This window comes from Sarcophilus harrisii, chromosome 2, assembly GCF_902635505.1.
Source record: "Sarcophilus harrisii chromosome 2, mSarHar1.11, whole genome shotgun sequence".
Lineage (NCBI taxonomy): Eukaryota > Metazoa > Chordata > Mammalia > Dasyuromorphia > Dasyuridae > Sarcophilus > Sarcophilus harrisii.
The window spans coordinates 34,562,360-34,582,546 of NC_045427.1; the positions used below are offsets into that span (position 1 = coordinate 34,562,360).

A 20,187-nucleotide genomic window follows, 5' to 3' on the forward strand; every position below is an offset into this window, starting at 1 on the left:
TGTTGGTAACATGGAAGCAAGTCAATGGACACTTAAATATATTAAGAGTGCACGTCTTGGCTCTCTAAGGAAGAAAAATTAGAGCCAGATATGTGGGAACTAGTGGGAGAGCAACTAATTAAATATTATGAAGCAAAGGGTTCTGATTCAATTCCTAAGGAAACATTCCTTATGTACAATATAATACAGCTGGCTTTAAAGAATCCCACAAGTTCTAAAAAGGGAAAAGTTTTAAGAACAGCCACACAAGGAAGTGTGAGGAGAAAGGGGGCGGGGCGGAGGCGGGGATGGTACTGACAAAGCAGCTGAAAGGCATGGAGAATTGGATCTTAAGTAACATACCTGTAAGTTTAAAGAGTGTGGTGCTTCTCACTTTCACAGCTCAGTTACACAGAGCAGGCAACATTAGGGCATTCCCCATCTCCTGACCCTCCCCCCTCAATTTCACCTTTGAAGATGGGTAGAGGGAGGAGGAGAAGGGGGTGGGGCAGTGACACCATCAGCACCACCCATGCGGCAGCTTTGTCCACCTCCTGTGACATGATTACAAAGGGCACTAACTAAAGCTAAAAATGAAGGATAGAATATATCTGATTTAAAAATAGAAGCATTCCCTGTGATTGAAGAGACTGACTCTTCAGGTCAAGATTAAAGAAAATACACTCCATTAAATTTGGAAATAATCGAACATCTGAAAAAGCCTTGCACTCTTTATGGGTCTACATCATCTTAAGATGATATTAGAGAATTTGTTTTTTGAAGTTTTAGCCCCTTATGATTGGAAATCTATAGCAAGGACATGTTTAGAACCTGGACAAAACTTGTTGTGGCTTTTTGAGTATATTTCTGAACTATGTAGGATACCAGCCCAACAAAACAGGCAAACATAGTTAATATACTAGCCACCTGATCGACTAGCAGGTATAGGTCCTTATGCAGACACTTTAGTTCAAATTAATTATCCTATAGCAGCATATGAGCAAATTCTTGCTACTGCTATCAAAACATGGGACACCTTCCCAGGAAGACAAGAGAGAGGGGAAACCTTTATGAAAATAGCCCAAGGTCCAAATGAACCCTTTGCTGATTTTGTGGGACATCTGCAGACAGCTGTCATATAAACTATTGGTGAAAATGTAGCAATAGAAATTATGATAAGACAACTCACTAAAGAAAATGATAATGAGATTTGTAGAATTATAATACTGGGACTACATAAGGATCCTCCATTAGTGGAGATCATAACATGCTGCGCCACTGTGGGTACAAATGCCTTTTATACCCAGGCTATGACGCAGACTTTCCAAGATCTGAACATGGGAATACAGGGTCCCTTTTGGCAAGGGACTTGCAGAGAGACTCATCAAGGCTTTCAATGTGGTAAAGTAGGGCATCTGAAAGCTCAATGTTGGCATAAAAAACGGGTGGTAGAACAAGACCCAAAACCCAATGTCCAAAATGCAACAGAGGCTTGCATTGGGCCTCAGAATGTAGATTGATTCAGGGAAACAGAATGGGGATCCCAGCCCCAGGGCCCACGGCAAAAAACAGGTGGGGCTTGATGGCAGCCAATGCTAGACCCAGAAAGTCTTTAGAAGTTCACTTCTCAGACATACCAATCAGCCAAAAAGCAATCTGATGGAAGAAAGAGATTAATCAATCAGCCAGGAAGCAACCTGATGGGAGAAAGGTATTACAATTGGGAAGAATAGACTTGTATGCAGCTGGGACTACTAAGGTATCCCCTGGAGAAGTGAAATCTGTTCCTCTCCAGTCTACAGATCCCTTGCCGCCAAACTCAGTAGGCTTGACCATTTCACCTCCTGAGAGTACTTACAAAACAGTATCCATCCATACACTGATGAGGGAAACTGGGGAATGTATAGCTAATATCCTAGTCACTAATACAGGTAGACAATGTGTGACTTATCAACCAGGAGAAGTAGTAGCATCAGGTTTACTGATACAGACTCCTAATAGGCAATCTGATGTTAGTTGCCCAGGTTCTGATTCCAAGCAGCAGAATCCAGAAATATTCTGAACTGCAGCAGTTACTACTGATCATCCCATGCTTACTATCCATATAAATGGCATACCATTGGAAGGGTTGGTAGACACAGATGCAGATTGTACAGTCATTAGAGGGACCAGCTGGCCCAGTCACTGGCCAAAGACTAAGGCAGACATCTATATGTCTGGCATAGGAGGAGCAATAGAAGCTGAAGTTAGTGCTACTTCTTTGAGATGGACTTTTGCAGGGGAAACAGGAGTTTTCACTCCTTTTGTAGTAGAAAAAGTCCCCATCAATCTGTGGGGAAGAGACATTTTACAACAGTTAGGATTACAATTGAGTATTTTGGATTTTTAGGCAGGGCTGCTGTTAAAGGCCTGCCTGCACTCTCACCTATTCCTATTCAAGGGAAAACTGATACACCAGTGTGGATAGAACAGTGACCCTTAACAAGTGGTAAAATGCAGGCCTTATTAACTATAGTACAAGAGCAACTTGACTTAGGACACTATAACTTTCTCTAAGTCCTTGGAATTCCCCTGTATTTGTTATAAAAAAGAAATCTAAAAAATGGAGGATGTTGACTGATTTAAGAAAAGTAAATGAACAGATGGAAACTATGGGAACTCTTCAGCCTGAACTTCTGTCTCCTACTTAATTGCCTAGAGAATGCGTTGCCTCTTTGGGTTATAGACATTAAGGATTGTTTCTATTCTATCCCTCTGGATAAGGAGGATATGAAAAGATTTGCTTTTTCAGTACCCACCTTTAATTTAGGTGAGCCTTATAAAATGTATGAATGGACAGTTTTGCCACAAGGAATGAAAAATAGCCCTGCTAAGTGTCAAATGTATGTTGCTGCTGCTCCAGTAAGAAAAGCATTTCCAAAAGTCATTATATTACATGGATGATATCTTGGGGTGTGCACCTGAGGAGCAAATGTTAGAAGCATGTCTACAAAAGACAATAGAAACACTAAGGAACTACAAAATGCATATAGCTCCAGAAAAAATTCAAAGGCACGCTCCTTTTCAATATTTAGGATATGAAGTATTTCCTAAGATGCTTACACTACAAAAACTTTTTTTAATAACAGAGAAGTTGAACACCTTTAAATGACTTTCAGAGATATCCAATGGATGCGTCCAGTATCAGTTACAAGCATTATGACATTTTAAGGGGAGACAGTGCTTTAAGTTCATCATGCCAGCTTACAAAAGAAGCTTAAGAGGCTTTGAGAGAAGTTGAATTGACTTTATCCAATGTGGTTGAAAGAGTGACTCAAAAATCCTTGGAAATATCAGTTTTTGCTACAAAAGAGGCACCCACAGCATTCCTCCATCAAGGAGACAGTGGGATAAAGTGGGTGAACCTCAGAGCACAACCATAACAAAGCCTTACTCCTTACTCAGTGGCTAGAATTTTGTTAAAGGACATTAAGCGAGTAGTACAATTACCTGGGATAAGACCTGACAAAATATACACCTTTTATACCAATGCACAAATCAATGTATGCTGTGAAACCATGTCAGAGTACCAAATTTTATTGGCCACAGTTCCAAATTTTACACCCTGGTCTCCATGAAAAATAATCTGGTTATTACATCATTGGCAATGGATTCTTGAAGAAAAGATTTCTAAAATTCCTCTTAAAGGATGAACTATCTTTACAGATGCATCCAAACATAATATTTGTGCTGTATACTCTCGTGACTGAACTATAAAGAGAGTAGTCAGAATTCTTTTTCAGTCCATTCAGCAGAATGAATTGTATGCAATCATGCTAGCTCTTATTATCCAGGAAATGCAAACATAATACCTGATTTGGCCTCTTCAGTACGTGTGGTACAAAGAATTGCCACAGCCCATATAAAATTTGTAGCTTCTAATATACATCAGCTCTTTAATGAACTTCAAGAGCAAGTGAGAAAGCATCCAGGTAAGATTTATATCTTGCATGTCCACTGTTATAGTGGACTTCCAGGTCCTATTTCTTGTGGAAATTCAAAGGCAGATTGCCTTCTTACCATGTGAGCCAATATTCCTGTATTTCAGGAAGCCCAAGAATCTCATTCTAAATATCATCAGGCTGCTTGAGCTTTACGTCTGCAATTTGGGTAACAACAGAGGAAGCTAGGAGCATAGTAAAAAAGCTGTACAGTTTGCCTTACTTTCCACGCTCCTACTTTCCCTCTAAGGAAGAACCCTCGTGGTTTGAGATCTAATGAAATTTGGCAAATGGATGTGACCCATTATAAGTCTTTTGGTCGTCTGTCTTTTATCCATGTTGTAGTAGACACCTTTTCAGGATTTACTTTTGCAATACCAGCAGTAAAAAAGATGGCCCAAGTGGTTACTGAATTCCTTATACAAGCTTTCCCAATCATGGGTGTGCCACAGGCAATAAAAACAGATAATGGACCTGCATATACTTCTAAACATTTTCTACACTTTTGTGCACAGTATCAGATTTTACAGCATACTGGCATACATTTTAACTCTCAAGGACAAGCAATAGTAGAGGGGAGAAACAAAGACATCAAGACACTCCTCCAAAAACAAAAGAAAGGGGAAGCACAGGGAACCCTAGAGAACTTTTAAATTTAGCCCTCTACACTATTAATTTTTTGATTTTTGATAAAGATGCACAGGCTCCAGCAGATAGGTTTTATAACCTACCGGAAGGGTAGTGTCCAGTGCAAGCAGCTCTACTATCTTTAGATAATTGCCAGATGATGTGGAGAGATCCAGAAAGTGGTGAAAAGAAGGGACCAGATAGGTTAACTGCTTGGGGGAGAGAGTTTGTTTGTATCTCTACAGATGGAGAAGGAATCAGATGGGTGTCAATGAGCTGTATTCACCTTGTTCATCAGAGAGAGACGGAGCACACCCAAATACCATTGGGTGTTTCCATTGCTGACTGTGCCCACCACTGAAAGAGCATGGCACTTATGGTCACTGACTCATGAACATTAAACATTGTCAATAAGACTGCTGCAGGACTTTAAAACCAGCAGTAATCATTGGATTTCCTAACACATGATGAGATTCTTGCAGGACTTTAATACTTGCAGGAATGGTAGGATTCCCTAAGACATGAAGTAATGGACAATAGATTGGTTTTGGACTATCTCTTGGTTGCTGAAAGAGGTGTATGTGTGATTGTTATTTATATAACCCTCCTTCTAGGAATTATGATCATGTATATCCATATAGTTTCTCATAGCACTATGGTCATGCATATTGTTTGTTACATCTCTGCTTGCATTAATAATGCCTCATGTTGATCCATGTTGTTTCTTACAACACTACTAGACTGTGTTATATTACTATGTGATTGTTTAATACCTCCTATGCTGAAGCATTTATATATACCTGTTTCAAGTAAGACCCTTCAATCCAGAGTAATCCTGCTAACAACATCTGGTTTGGTGTTCTCACCTTCCTGAGAAGTCAGGGAGGGCATGACCACATGTGTTCTAAAACAAAAGAAAGTGGTGGATGTAGAGGGCCGAACTTTGGAGAAGTATACTGGAAAGAAGCTGTTAAGTCAGTGGAATTGATGAGATAACGATTCTCTAGATCACATATATCTAATGTGGTGTAATGATATAATCACTCTAGTTTGATATGATGATATAGTCATTCTAGATTGGCTTATATACTCAGTATTCTCTAATGATGTAATTGTAATATGGTATGTAAGGAGAACTGGGGACAAAGTCAGACTCAGATGGAGCCTGGTTGAGACTGGCAGACTGGCAGACTGCTAGAGGAGACTGAGTCAGACTGAGACTGAGTCAGACTGTGACAGACGCAGACTGTGAAAGAGAGAATAAAGACTCTGGACTCTATTCCTGATTATTTTTGTGGTGTCTATTCTGCTGAGAACAAAGCCTGCAATAAATGTGGGAAAGCCTTCACTTGTATCGATATCGTGCCTTAAGAGGCACTAGAAAATTCATACTGGAGAGAAACCATTTATATGTAAAGAATGTGGAAAATCCTTCATGTTTAAGGGAATCCTTGACATACATGAGGTAATTCATTCTGAACAGATGCCTTATAAATGTAATGAATGCAGGAAAGCCTTCAAACTCAAGGGAACCCTGAATATACATAAGAGAATTCATAATGGAGAGGAACCGTATAAATGTAATGAATGTGGAAAACCTTCACTCAGAAGTATCACCTTAATATTCATAAAAGTATTCATACTGGAGAGAAACCCTATAAATGTAATGAATGTGGAAAAGCCTTCACTCAGACATATCACCTTAATATGCGTAAGAAAATTCATACTAGAGAGAAACCATATATTTGTAAAGAATGTGAGAAAGCCTTCATGTTTAAGGGAAGTTTTGATATACATGAGGTAATGCATACTGGGCAGAAACCCTATAAATGTAATGAATGTGGGAAAGTATTCCACCACAAGGGAGGCCTTAATTCACATAAGAGAATTCATACTGGATTTCAGAAAGGCCTGGAGAGACTTACACGAACTGATGCTAAGTGAAATGAGCAGGACCAGGAGATCATTATATACTTCAACAACAATACTAGATGATGACCAGTCCTGATAGATCAGGCCATCCTCAGCAACGAGATCAACCAAATCATTTCTAATGGAGCAGTAATGAACTGAACTAGCTATACCCAGAAAAAGAACTCTGGGAGATGACTAAACCATTACATTGAATTCCCAATCCCTATATTTATGCACACCTGCATCTTTGATTTCCTTCACAAGCTAATTGTACAATAATTCAGAGTCTGATTCTTTTTGTACAGCAAAATAATGTTTTGGTCATGTATACTTATTGTGTATCTAAGTTATATTTTAATATATTTAACATCTACTGGTCATCCTGCCATTTAGGGGAGGGGGGGGGGGTAAGAGGTGAAAAATTGGAACAAGAGGTTTGGCAATTGTTAATGCTGTAAAGTTACCCATGTATATATCCTGTAAATAAAAGGCTATTAAAAAAAAAAAAAAAAAAGAGAATTCATACTGGAAAGAAACCCTTTAAATGTAATGAATGCAGGAAAGCCTACCAGAAGAAGGCAGACCTTAATTCACATAAGAGAACTCATACTGGAGAGAAACCTTTTAAATGTAATGAATGCGGAAAAACCTATAGGCAGAAGGCAGGCCTTAATTCACATATGAGAATTCATACTGGATAGAAACCATTTAAATGTAATGAATGTGGAAAAGCCTTCAGGGACAAAGCAGGCCTTAATTCACATAGGAAAAGTCATAACTGACTTTTGTAAGTTATGTAATGAATAAAACTATGTAATGAATGTGGAAAAACCTTCAAAGTTAAGGAACATCTTAACTAACAGTATGAGAAAACTCATACTGATGTGAAATTCAATATATGTAATGAATGTAGAAAAGTCATCAAATGTAAGGAACACCTTAATTTACATAAGAGATTTCATATTGGAGAGAAACCTTAAAAATGCCAAGAATTTGGAAAACGCTCTTTAAGTGTATAGAAACTTTAAAAAATAAAGAAATTCCTTCTGGAGGGAAGTCCTTTCAATATACTGATGTTGAAGCAGACTATGGCCGAAACCAAACTTTGCAAAATAAAAAATGAGAAATTGAGAAAACTGTTGTACAGTTCAAACCTTAACTGATATCAAATAATACATCCTGGTGAGAAATGTAAGGGTAAAGAATGTGAGAAAGCTTTCAAATAACAGGCACACTTTATTTTACATGAAACTATCTTCACTGGCTCAAGCTGATATAATACCTTAGGCAGTCATACTGATTGAGCAATTGGATTTAGGTGAACAGTCTTATATAACCAGTGGACATGGAGGAGTTGGGGGACAAGATCCAAGGAGGAGTAGTTTGAGATATTGACACTTCTGTGCAAAAGTTGTTTCAAGATAACTAGATAATCTCAGAGGCTGAACACAGTATGGATTAGAAAGTAAGTAAACTCCAGTTTCACATGATTCTATTGTAATAAAACAAGTTCTGCTTGTTTCATTATCCAGATAATGGGGACCAGATGAAATTGTTTAAAGTCCAGATCATAAATACTAGTCCTTATTATTATCTCAGTTTTTCTAATTAAATTAAAGGTAATTTTTAATCTTCTCCCATCACTCAGTTATGTTTTATTTTTTTCCAATTAATATTGTAAAGGGCTGAAAATCTTGATTTAATGGACTGAGATTGGACAACCGAGCACTTAAGGCTAATTACGAATTGGACAATATTCTATAAGCATACACTTGGAAAAGGACCCTTCCCACTATTCTGTACTGGCTTGATAATTGGTGTATACAGAGTATTGTAGGAGGGACTAGGGGATGGAGTAAGACTACCCAGAGTCACTTCTGGGCGGGAAAGGAAAAGAAGAGGTTGTGGAGATTCTGCGTCCATCCAATTCACTCCTACCCCTAAAGACCAAGAAAAAAGACCAACGACTTTTGCTTATCCTGACTCTGGCTGATTCTAAGGTATCTGGGATGCTAACTCGGTCTTCACAATATATGAAGATTATTTTCAACCTCCCTATTACATATATCAGCTGGTACTCCAAGCTTAGTTTCCTCTGAGGAAGGAGGAAGAAAGGAGAGTTTCAAGTCTTGGCTATGTGTCTTGTCTTCTGGGTGTCACTATCTTTGTTATGGAGAAAGAAGGTAAACCTTTATACATCTTAGGTAGAGTTGTCCTTTTAACAAGGTTGTTGCTTGTCCTTCATTCCTGAAGATGAATTACCTCAGGGAGGGGATTCCCTGAGAGGAAAATAAGTTAGACTTGAGTGAGGGAAGGCTGTGCAAGGTTACCAGCCTACCTCTGTTCTCCAGAACTATCTGGGTCCAATGGGCAGATACAGTTCTGGATGATTGGAAATAGCCCTGGAAGCAGGAGGACACATTAAGTTATCATCTTTAAAAGGTCTCAGTTTGATTAGGCAATGCCTATTCAGTGATTAAGGCTGGTAAGGTTCTGGTGATCAGAAGACTTGGGGTGAATCCTGCCTCTCTGACTTATTGTATTCCTCACTTAGGGCAACATATTCAACCTTTTCTGAGCCTCACGTTCCTCATTTATAAAGTCAGGGGTTTGAACTAGGCAAGGGCATCTTAAGTATTTTTGCAACTCCCTGCACCAGCCTGCCTTTACTTCAGAGTCTTATCAGTAGGGTCACACCCTTTTTGGGGTTCATATGATTGCTTAATAAAAGTACATATATTTTCTAAACTTTAATAGAAATTTGGTTTGTTGTTTTTCTGGTTTTGATGGTTTTCCACATTTTCAATTTTATTTCACTGATTAGTATTATTTCAATAAGAGTATAATTGGGGAAAAGTCATGGTTTTAATTTTTTTCTTATCTTTTCAAAAGAAGATTTATTGTATTGTGTCATAGTTCCCTTTTATTGTCCTGCCTCAGTTTCCCTAATTTGTTCTGCCTTAATCCCTCTAGTTCCAACACCCCCCTCCCACCTATCAGGATATTTGATCCAGATCTATCTTAAACATCATGACCCCAGACCTTCCCAACTTATCAGAATGTCCGGTGCCTCCCCCCATTCTGTCACTGTTCTTCTTAATCACCAAATCCCCATAAAGAATCTCTGGAATCTCACATTCAATGCTGGATTCTTGGAGACAAAAGTCTCATTCAGCCCTGAGATCAAAACATGAATTCTTTTGGTCCCAGCACACTCTGTCCCTCTCAAAATATATTAAAAACTCTCTAATCATTATCTTGCCTCAGTTTGTCTGGCATTACAATCCATTCAAATACTTTATTCAAATTCAAAATTTTGGGAAACTGATTTGGTAGATTTAAAAATGTTAATTGGGTGTAAATTGGAATTTTACTCTATAAATTTGATATGGTTCTAATTAGTACTATTCCTTTAATTTGGAATTGAAATTTTAATCAATGGTAATGTTGAATGAGATTAGTAGCAAAAGAAATCCAACCTATGTCAAGGTAGTACATGATTTGACATTTTCAGTGGTGGATTTCTGGATACATTCATCATGATTATTCGTGTAAGAAAGAATGGTTTCCACAGTAAATTAGATATGAAGTAATTTTCCATAGAACCTCCTAATTGTGTGTAGACAATTCCTCAATTAAAATAATTGGCTGAAGGCAAATGAGAGTAAATAAAAAATTCCTTATATTTGGCTAAATCATGCTGTTGAGGTGTGGGAATGGGGGAGAGATCCCCTCTGGTTGGAGATGCAGGTCCAATGTGAAAGAATTCATGAACCCTGAAATTTGTGGCAAAAAAGGATTTTTTATTTTTCACTAAGCAGGAAGCTTTTTTAGGGAGCACATTCCTAATGAGGAATTTGACGAAGTTGCATTTGACAGATCCCTATTTTATGAGCAAAATTTGGCCTGGGGCTGGCAGCTGTTTAGGCTAATCAATAAAGGACCATGAGACAGAGATGTCCAATTGAATAAAATCCTTCTGAAGGCTTTTCCCAGAGTCTGGGAACCCCCTGAAGGGGATGGGGGCCAACCTCAAAAGATCAATGGAGGGTGATTTGACCAAGATCTCCAATTGAATGAAGCCACTTAACTTGTCTGGGAAGGAATGCTTTCAGGCTTCACCCCCATCAAGGCCAACCCCTGTAGCTGTGTCCAAGGATAAGTGCTCACATCCTAATTCTGTGACTTTCTAGGTGTGGAAGGTTGAAGTATGTGACTCATCTGCTCTCTTTAATATTTTCACCTGAGAAATGAAGTTTAGGCAGGGTTAGGGGCAAGACACTTTCTTCCAAATCTGTGGGCCTCTGGGCTTACTGCGGATTCATCTTTTCAGTAGCGTTATGGCTCCTAATATGTGTGAGGTTACATTGCTTGGATCCCACTTCTGTACAAGGATTCTTTTTATGACTCTTATTTTGTTTGTAACAAGCCAGTTAGCAGCTCCTGCCTCAGCAGTGGTTAGATTGCCAGGAGTCAGAAAGCTTGATTATCCTGAGTCTGTATTTGGTTTTAAACACTTCCTAGCTGTCTGACCCTTGGCAAGTCACTTTAACCTGCTTTAGCTTAGTTTCCTCACCTGTCAAATGTGCTAGAGAAAGAAATGGCAAAACAATTCAATGTTTTGCCAGGAAAATCCAAAAAGGGGTCATATAGTCACACATGACTGGACAACAATAAATAAAATCCATTTTAGCAGCCCTTCTCCCAGCTCTGAAGGGGATGATCTGTACTGGAATTCTGTGTTTTATAGTGCTAAGGATCTGTATGTACTCTTAGTTTATCGTGATGTATTTCTGAATAGACTTGTTCAATGGGACTGATATGGCTTATTTTAAATAAAGATCCTTGTGAAGGGAATAGAATGTTTATTTCCATTTTTAATAAAAGTTTTATTAGCTCCTTTGTATGCCACAAATTAGACAGTTGAGCAGTGAAAGACTTTTCAGAAGGCAAATGACGTTAGTCTTGGGGGGAAAGTCATTGTTTGTCTGGCTTTCTCTCTGTCTCTTTCTGTGTGTGTCTCTTTTTGCTTGGCAATCAAGATTCCTGAAGAACAATGTGACACTCAGTCTCTTTCCTCAGAGAACAATATTTCAGACATAAGCAGCACTTATCAGGTTCTGCCCATTTTTGTTAGTCTAACACATTCAGATTTTGATGACAAGAAAACGTTTATGACATGAAACAACCATCTCAAAACATCCATCACAGATTTCAAAGTTGTGCTAATTTTTTTTATATGAATTACAAAGGACAAAAATAAGTTCTGTGTGATGAGGTCAGAGTAGCATTTTCTAAATACATATATCACAACTTCCCAAGGGTTTTCTCTCAAAGTTTACATTTTTTTTTTTTTTTAGTAGAATAGGTTACAAGCAAAATGAAGAGGCAAAAGAAGGACCAGACGTGATTAATATGTAAAAGTTAAGAGAACAAAATGGTTATCAAGGAAAGGACTTTTGGGGAAGTGATTCAAGGAATATACCATGAGTATGCCATTGATTTGCAACTTATATCCATAGAAGAATTTAGCAGACTAAACACAGCTATAGTAGGGAGAAAGACAGTATTAAAGGGAAGACCCTGAGATGAGGGAGATAGAGAGTACCTGGTAATGGGCTTAAATCCTGAAAAGCATTGAGCAAAGATCTTCATCCCAAGCACATGGTTAATAGGGGAAATAAACATTGGGGTTTTCTCAAGGAAGGAGGGAAAATAAAGGAGGGAACAAGGGTGTATATTGAAATGTAGACACTACCTTGAATAGACAATCTAGGAAAGCCTGGCTTTCTTAAGTATCTTAAATTGTTAATCAGGACAATCTGGGCACATCATGTTCATCTTAACTATGAGAATAAGACAGTTTGGGAAACTAAATGGGCAGGATGTCTATTTTAGCATTTCCAATGAAAGGGAGAGATTAATCTGGTTTCAGTATTCCCCTCAGTTTTAATTTCTGTCTCTTTGCAGACCTCTCCCCTTATATGCCTGTAAGGAGGGTGCTTTCCCTACACCTTATATATATGGGTGTGAAAGAGCTTAGAGACAAAGAAAGAATCCACCATGGAAAGATGTATAAGTAAAACTTCCATAGATTGCCAGTCTAGACAGATCCCTTAAGGTGCAAGGTAAGATAGACTGACAGTAATGAAGCAGGAAAGAATAGCACTTTTTTTTTTTTTTTTTTTTTTTTTTTTTAAAGTTTGAATGTGGGTCTTAGTGAAAAGCAAGAAAGGTGCCGAAAAATCTGAGGATTTTAGATGTGAACGGGATTCAATTCAACAAGTTCAACATTTATTAATTCTTTGCTATAAGCCAAAAACAGTTCAAAGTATTGGGAATATAATTTAAAAAAAAAACAAAACAGTTCTTACAATCAGGGAACTTAGTTATGGAGGAATACTGTACACAAAAGGAAGCTGAAAAGCAGGGAGGAAGGTACCAGCCATCCTGTACACACCCAACAGAGTTGTAGATGGAAAGTAGAGAGTTTAGTTGGAAAGTCTAGTTGTCAACCTTTCATAAAATAAAGGACAGCACTTTAATGCTCCATTGTCCAGCCCTCATATCCAAGCGTATGCAAGACAATGTTTGACTGTGGCAAACATATTGGAGGAGTCTGCAATTTCCTTTTCCAGCCCATTTTACAGATAAGGAAATCAGGCAGGTAGGCTAAATTGACTTGGTGAGGCTCACACAGAATGTGTATGAGGCCAGATTTGAACTCGGGAAAATAAGTCTTGATTTCAGGCCAAGTACATTAAAGAGTAGAAATGTGAGGATGGTACCAGAATTCTGACATTATTTGGATTCTAAATAAGAGTGATAAGTAATAGGTAACATTAAATTTGATACTAACTATATTTCTGTCCCTTAACCTATCATCCATGCCTAAAGATTGAGTATTGATTACATCTGACTCCATTTCTTTCCCAGTCTGCAGACATTCCTCCTGAGTTTTAGAGATTCTGATAGTTATTATACCTGAGCAGTGATCCAGTGATTGTCAAGTCTCTCTCTAACACACACACACACACACAGAGCCTCAGCTTCTTGATGTCTATCAGGAGAAATTGAGCAGTGGGATAGACTTTCTGGTGTTGTCCTTCCCACTATCTCTTCCCCATACTACCTGTCATCTCCTAATTTCACTATGGCTTAAGGTGTTTCCTCTCAAACTCCACTTCTCTTTTTTGTAGATAACTCCCTCTTTTAGGCTATTAAATCACTTTTAGGATTGCTAAATCCTAAGGATACACTCCAACCTCATTGCATGCTTCCTTTCTCCTGGATCATTGCAAGTTCTACTAGGGAATGTGCTTGTTCCTTCATTAATCATTAAAATGTCTTTCCTTGCTCTGTTCTCTTGCACTCTATTTCATATTTACCATTCCTGGTGACTATTTTATCTCTTCAATTTGTCTGTAACCTCTTGTCAATAACCTGTATTTTGCTAAGAGAATGGCCATCGTGAATTCCTCTCCTGACTGACGCTCAATATTTGTTGCCTACAAACCACATCATCTGATACTGTATCAGCCACATCAATGGGTAATATTGTATTTGATAGTAACACTATTTCCGTTATGTAGTAAGTGCCTAACGAGTCACTGTGAATCACGTCTGACTCCAACTTTCTCCAGGTCCCCAAACATTCCTCTTGAGTGATACAGAGGGGAATTTTCTGGCACAGCAGAAGCTCAGACGCCGAAAAATAGCGGGATGGGGCGCGGAGGGAATGCCGCGAGGAAGCGTGCGTCCCGAACGTCTCCCTCAGAAGTGGGACGATTGGGATTCCGAGGGTTGTCTTACCTGGGCAGTGATGGACAAGTCTCATGCAGACACCGCCTCAGCCTCCGCACGTGTGATAGTCCATAGGAGGGCTAGGACTAGGGCTATCTAGGGGCGGAGCGTCTCATAACGTCACTCTATGGCCAGCTGAGTGCTAGAGCTTGCATACTGTTATTCTAGAAGTTTCTGCGGGTGAATTGGCCATTTAGCCCATATTATCCTGGCTTTTCCTCTCCCATCTAGCTCCCAACAGAAGAAAGTCCTTGAAGGTAGAGACTACCTCGGTTAGCGCCCCTCACCACCGCCGCCGAGTCCCTGCAGCAGGAGCTTTAACCAAATCCCTTTAAGAACCCATGACTTAAACTCGCTTCTGCGCCTGCGCGCCAGCAAGAAGACTACATTTCCCAGAAGCAAGGAGAGGAATCTGGGGTTCCGCCGGAAGCCGGAAGCGCCACGCTATCTCTGAGCAGGCGCAATTGGGAAGTGGCTGTTAATCTTTTCCACTGACTAAGGAGGAGGTTGGGGCGATATGATCGCCGCAGGGTGAGTGTCTGGGCGGCGGGAGCTCTCTGGCTCCGGACAGCCCAGCTGGAACGAAAGGACCGAGCTGGGAAGGAGGAAAGGGGCCTCGCGGGGCCTGGGTTCTAATTCTGTCCCTTTATTATGGTCTGAGGACCAGACACTGTGGGGCTTGTGCACAGCAGGGGATGGAGGCCCCAGAGTCGGGCTTGCGCCGCGGGAAGGAGTCACAGCGGCCGCACTCTCGGGCGGATGTAGATTTAGTTGGGAGAGATCGCACACAAAATGAAGGGATTCACTAAATCCCGGGAATGGTAAACATGAAATAGAGTGGGGGAGCGCAGGAAAGACTCACTGTTACCCGTAGGAAGGGCGCCCCCGTGAGGTTGGGGCGGGTCCTAAACCGGCAGGTAAACCCTGAACGGGACTTAGCCCTGTGAGAGCTTGCTGTAGGGGGTGGGGGATGGGAAGCGTGGTGGAATTGGGGGAATAACCTCGAGGCAAGGGGGGAGGGGAAAGGAATCAGTCACGCGCTGCAGGAAAGGATCCAAAGGAAGGCAGCAGTTTCGGCAGGGCCCACAAGAAGGCTTGTGGGGGAAATTTTAACCTCCGGGCCATGACCAGGATTTCTGACAGGGCCAAGTGGGTGCCTGAGGCCTCTGCAGAGCTGGCTCTCATCAGGACTTCCCAGTGGTTGAGGCCATGGAGCTGAGCTGATCTCCATCAGTGCGCTCTCCCTGCTTGCTCCAGGGACCAGTTCTCTTGGTTTCTCTTGCTCCAAAACCCCATGACGTCAAGCTCACCATTCCCCATTGTTGTAATCTTAAATTTTGGAAAAGTGGTTTGTGGATCCCTAAACAGAAGAGGGTCTATGAGACCAAAGCTGAAATTTTAGAGGCTCAAAGTAGTGTCCAGAAAGTGGGAGCGAAATACTGGGCTCTGTGAGCTTGCAGTGTTACAGAGATGAACACCCCACGTTTAGTGACATCATGGGGATACAAAGTCAGTCACCAGGGCACAGTAGCAGAGATGAGCACAACATCGGGGCGTGCCTTCTTGGGGGCCCACTCAGACCCTTGGTAGCATTTTGCTTGTGTCTGTTCACCCCAACAGTTTCCCTCCAAACTAATGGAGCCCAAAGTCCTTTAGAATATGGGGGATGATCTCATCTTCTGGATCCCCTTCTTGCTGTGAATGGACATAGAGCTTTTTTTTATTATTATTTTATTTATAGCTTTTTATTTACAAATATATGCATGGGTAATTTTTCAGCATTGAGAAATCCTTTTTGCAAATCCTTTTGTTCCAACTTTTCCCCTCCTTCCCACCCCTTCCCCCAGATGGCAGGTTGACCAATACATGTTAAATATGTTAAAGTATAAGTTAAACACAATATATGTATACATGTCCAAACAGTTATTTTGCTGTACAAAAAGAACCAGACTTTGAAATAGTGTACACTTAGCCTGTGAAGGAAATCAAAAATGGAGACGGACAAAAGTAGAGGGATTGGGAATTCTATGTAGTGGTTCATAGTCATCTCCCAGAATTCTTTCACTGGGTGTAGCTGGTGCAATTCATTACTGCTCTCTTGGAACTGATTTGGTTCATCTCATTTTAAAGAGGGCCACATCCATCAGAATTGATCATCATATAGTATTGTTGTTGAAGTATATAATGATCTCCTGGTCCTGGTCATTTCACTCTGCATCAGTTCATGTAAGTCTCTCCAGGCCTTTCTGAAATCATCCTGCTGTTCATCTCTTACATAACAATAATATTCCATAATATTCATATACCACAATTTATTCAGTCATTCTCCCACTGATGGGCATCCACTCCGTTTCCTGTTTCTGACCACTACAAAGAGGACTGCCATGAACATTCTTGCACATACAGGCCCCTTTCCCTTTTTAAAAATCTCTTTGGGATATAAGCCCAATAGTAACACTCCTGGGTCAAAGGGCATGCACAGTTTGATAACTTTTTGAGCATAATTCCAAATTGCTCTCCAGAATGGCTGGATGTATCCACAATTCCACCAACAATGTATCAGTTGTACATAGAGCTTGATGAGGTTAGTGGCAGGTTCAGGGATCAGGGAATCAAATGAAGAGGCTCACAGTTGTGTCCTCAAATGAAGAGTTTTGGTTGCAGAGTCCCCTTGATTCTTCTAGGATTTGGCGTGTGGTAGGGACTTGTGGGAACCCTTTCTGGCAGTGCAGAGGTCCTTCATAAAGGAATTTATGAACCTGAAAAGCTAGTCTGGTAAAAGAAGTTTATTATTGGCATTGGGAAGTCAGCCTTTGTATGCATGAATAGAAAGAATGAATTCATTGGTGGCAAGGTACTGACAGAGAAGTAAAGTTTCTAGTAAAGAAATCCTGACAGAGAGGTATAAAGTCTTGCTAGGGAAATAGGTGAGAAAGAGATAAAGAGGGGGTAATGCTGAAAAAGAATATCATTTCAGCGGGCAGAGAGTTGCAGCCTATGTCAAGGAGAGAGCGGTTCCTTTGCATAGCATGGCATGGCATGTTAGGCTCTCGGCAAGGACCTAAAGCCCCAAGTTGGCTCATTTTATGGCTAGAAGCTGGAGGTTGCTTTTGATGGGGGCTGGGTACAGTTGGAACTGGCATCAGAATAGAAAATCTTAGAATTGAATGAGTGTCTCTGGGCTAATCTCTGCCTCAAGAGGGATCTTAATTATTCCTGAGTGTTATCAGTGAGGGTACCCTTCTCTCAGGATAACAGAATGAAGCTCTTTATTCTCTTTCCCTCAGACAGGGTTTTCCAGAGAGAGAATTTTGGGATCCCCCTTCAGTTTCAGGCTCTCCTCATCAAGCTGATTTGGAGGGTGGGCCAGGAAGTGACTGAAGTGGGTTATCCATTGAGGCTCTGAATCAGATCGTGGAAGCTGGTCACTGCAGCTGCCACGTGATGGTCATGTGAAGGTGACCAAAGGCTGAAACAGAGCTAAGGAGCATAGCTTAGTAGCATTGGGGAACAGTGAAGGGTTCCCTTGGGTGGCCAAGAATAAATGTTCCAAAGTGTTTAAAAGGATGTAGTTACTGGGTAGAGAGGATTGATGTGGGAAAGATTCCAATCTTTGATTCCCAACCCCCCTAGCTAATGTAAATTACCCTTTGACTCACAAATCCTGGTCCCTTTGAATTCCAATAGAAGGTCCGGACCTGTCCCAGCCCCACCAGGATCTGAGCCAACTTTGGGGCTACACCCCAAAGCCCCTCGAGCTAAGTCTCTGACTTAAAAGGACCACACTGGGAACCCCTCTTTGCAGAGATTCCAAACATGGTCGCCATGTGAGGACCCTCTGTCCACTGGGCCCTCTGTCCAGTGCCCTCCTTATCTCTACCTTCACCTATCTCCTACTTCTAGACTCAATAATAAACCTCTTTTATTAATCTAGCTCTCTGGGCTAATAAATGCTTTTATTGGGAATCCGCGCCGCTTCTAGACCTCATATACTGCCATATCCTTGCGCCGAATCTAAGGGGGTTGCAGGGGAACTCTGTTTGACTCCCTGTACCCCAAACCCGCCACTAGACCTAACTAAACCCTAATTTCATTTAGGTATCCCAAATGTAGACCTCAACACATGTGGTCTACACCTCAACATTCGGTTCCTAACCTCAACATTTGGTTCCCTGACGAAACGAACACCGGAAGCTAGATAATTTGGCAACCAAACTGAACCCCAACCTTTTTGGGGCACTCAGAACCAATCTGGGTTTTGAGCTGTTCAGGCAATATTCTTCTGGGAAGAATCTGCGTTCTTTCTTTCTTCTCTCTCTCTAAAGGTAGAGAATATCTGCGTTCCGTCTCGCCCTATTTGACTTTCAGGTGAAAAAGGCCTCTATTCTGACCAGGCAAATCCGGAACTCTGGATAAGGTAAAGACTTTTCTTTCTAATCTTCAGTGGGCCCGCCCTCGGGTTGGGCTTGGGTGTTATGGAGCTCTAAGCTCTGGCACAATTCTTGAGGAATTGCTGCAGTTTGACAAAAGGCCTCTTTTGTTGGCTCTGTCTCTAAGAGATAGGAGAGAGGCTGCAAGGATTTTGAAAACTAAAAGTTTTTACTGTCCTAAATCTAGACACTCCTGCCTCTAAAATCTTTCCTGGAGAGATTCTTTACTTGAGAAACTCCCTCTGTCAAATCCTTTTAAGACACTAAGGCCCTTCCTTTGCATCTAATGCACTTCTAATCTTTTTTATCACTAAAGCCTGCTCTAGGCTGGGACTCCAAGAACCGGAAGGTTCTCTTTAACACCCCTCCCCAGACCAAGGAGACACTGGCTGCTGGGACCCCTTCTCAGGGGTCCCAGGCCAGTGCTCTCTTGTCTTGCTGGGAGAACCGGAGAAATGTAAGAGGAGCCGTGTTTGAGCCTTCTCCCTCCACTGTTAAATGCAATGGAGTTTCTAATGGTCAGGCCCCAGCCAGGAGAAAGGTCCCTGACTTGGGGTGAAGTTAGAGAATGTCTTGCCACGGCTGCTACTCCCTGGACAGGGGTGACAGTTCTCCTTCAGGTCTTGCTCTCCAGCAAGATTGGGGCTTAGATGGCACCCGCCCTCAAGTTCCAATGGAATGAGAGAACCCTCTCCATTCAGGATGCACCGTGCTGGAGTAGATGGCATCTCTTTCACCCCTCGCTCTGGCCTTTCCTCTCCCTCTTCCATGGGTGGGGTGTGAACTCAGGGCCTGTTTCAGACCTCTCCCATGTGGCGGCAACCTGCCGTTTAAATACTCCTATCCTGTCCCTTCTTGGGTAACTATACAGTGGGAGATTGGGGACTCAATCTTAATCTTCTCAAATCTCTGGAAAGGTTTTCACCAACTTTAAAACAGAATTTTGCTGGCAATCTGAACTACCTGGCTCTTAAAGCCGCAGCTCCACCCTCAGGAAGCATACTCAGCTATAACATTTTAAATGGGACTTGGTTTCTGATTTGGTCATCCTGTGTTAGAGCAATGCCCCCCTCCGGCTTTAACTGTAAAGCCTCAAATTGCGCTTTTGCATGGGGCTGTCTACAAAGACAGGGGATTTTAAACTGCTCTTGGTTTTTTTCTTAGCTTCAGGGCACTACTTAAAACCTTTTCTCAGTTGCTTGTGGAAAGATAACCTAGGTAAACCAGGCTAGGTCTGTCTCTGGCTCTCACTTTCCTACCTAACCCTACAGGTGGGAACTCTTACGCTCCTAATTTTTTCAGTCCTAAGACCTTTTGCTCTTAGTACACTCTGTTCTATTTTCTGTATTGGCATTCTATGTCCCTGCCAATAATTAAAAGGTTATTTTCTGGGCTCCAACCCTGGCCAGGTTGCAGCTTCAAGAAAGACCTTTGGAACGATGGCTGGGGAATAA

The 20,187-nt window shown here is 41.1% G+C and overlaps 1 protein-coding gene across 5 annotated transcripts in view; it reads left to right on the forward strand.

Annotated features, from left to right (window-relative positions):
• The first annotated feature begins 14,694 nt into the window (after positions 1 to 14,694).
• The window catches only part of LOC100919647 (gastrula zinc finger protein XlCGF26.1-like), a 64,411-nt gene continuing 58,918 nt past the window's right edge, over positions 14,695 to 20,187 (forward strand). For all 5 annotated transcript variants that reach the window (XM_031949871.1, XM_031949869.1, XM_031949864.1 and 2 more), the window contains exon 1: positions 14,695 to 14,834. In XM_031949871.1, coding sequence (XP_031805731.1) covers positions 14,821 to 14,834 — 14 coding nt within the window. In that variant the 5' untranslated portion in view covers positions 14,695 to 14,820. The remainder of the gene's footprint in view (positions 14,835 to 20,187) is intronic.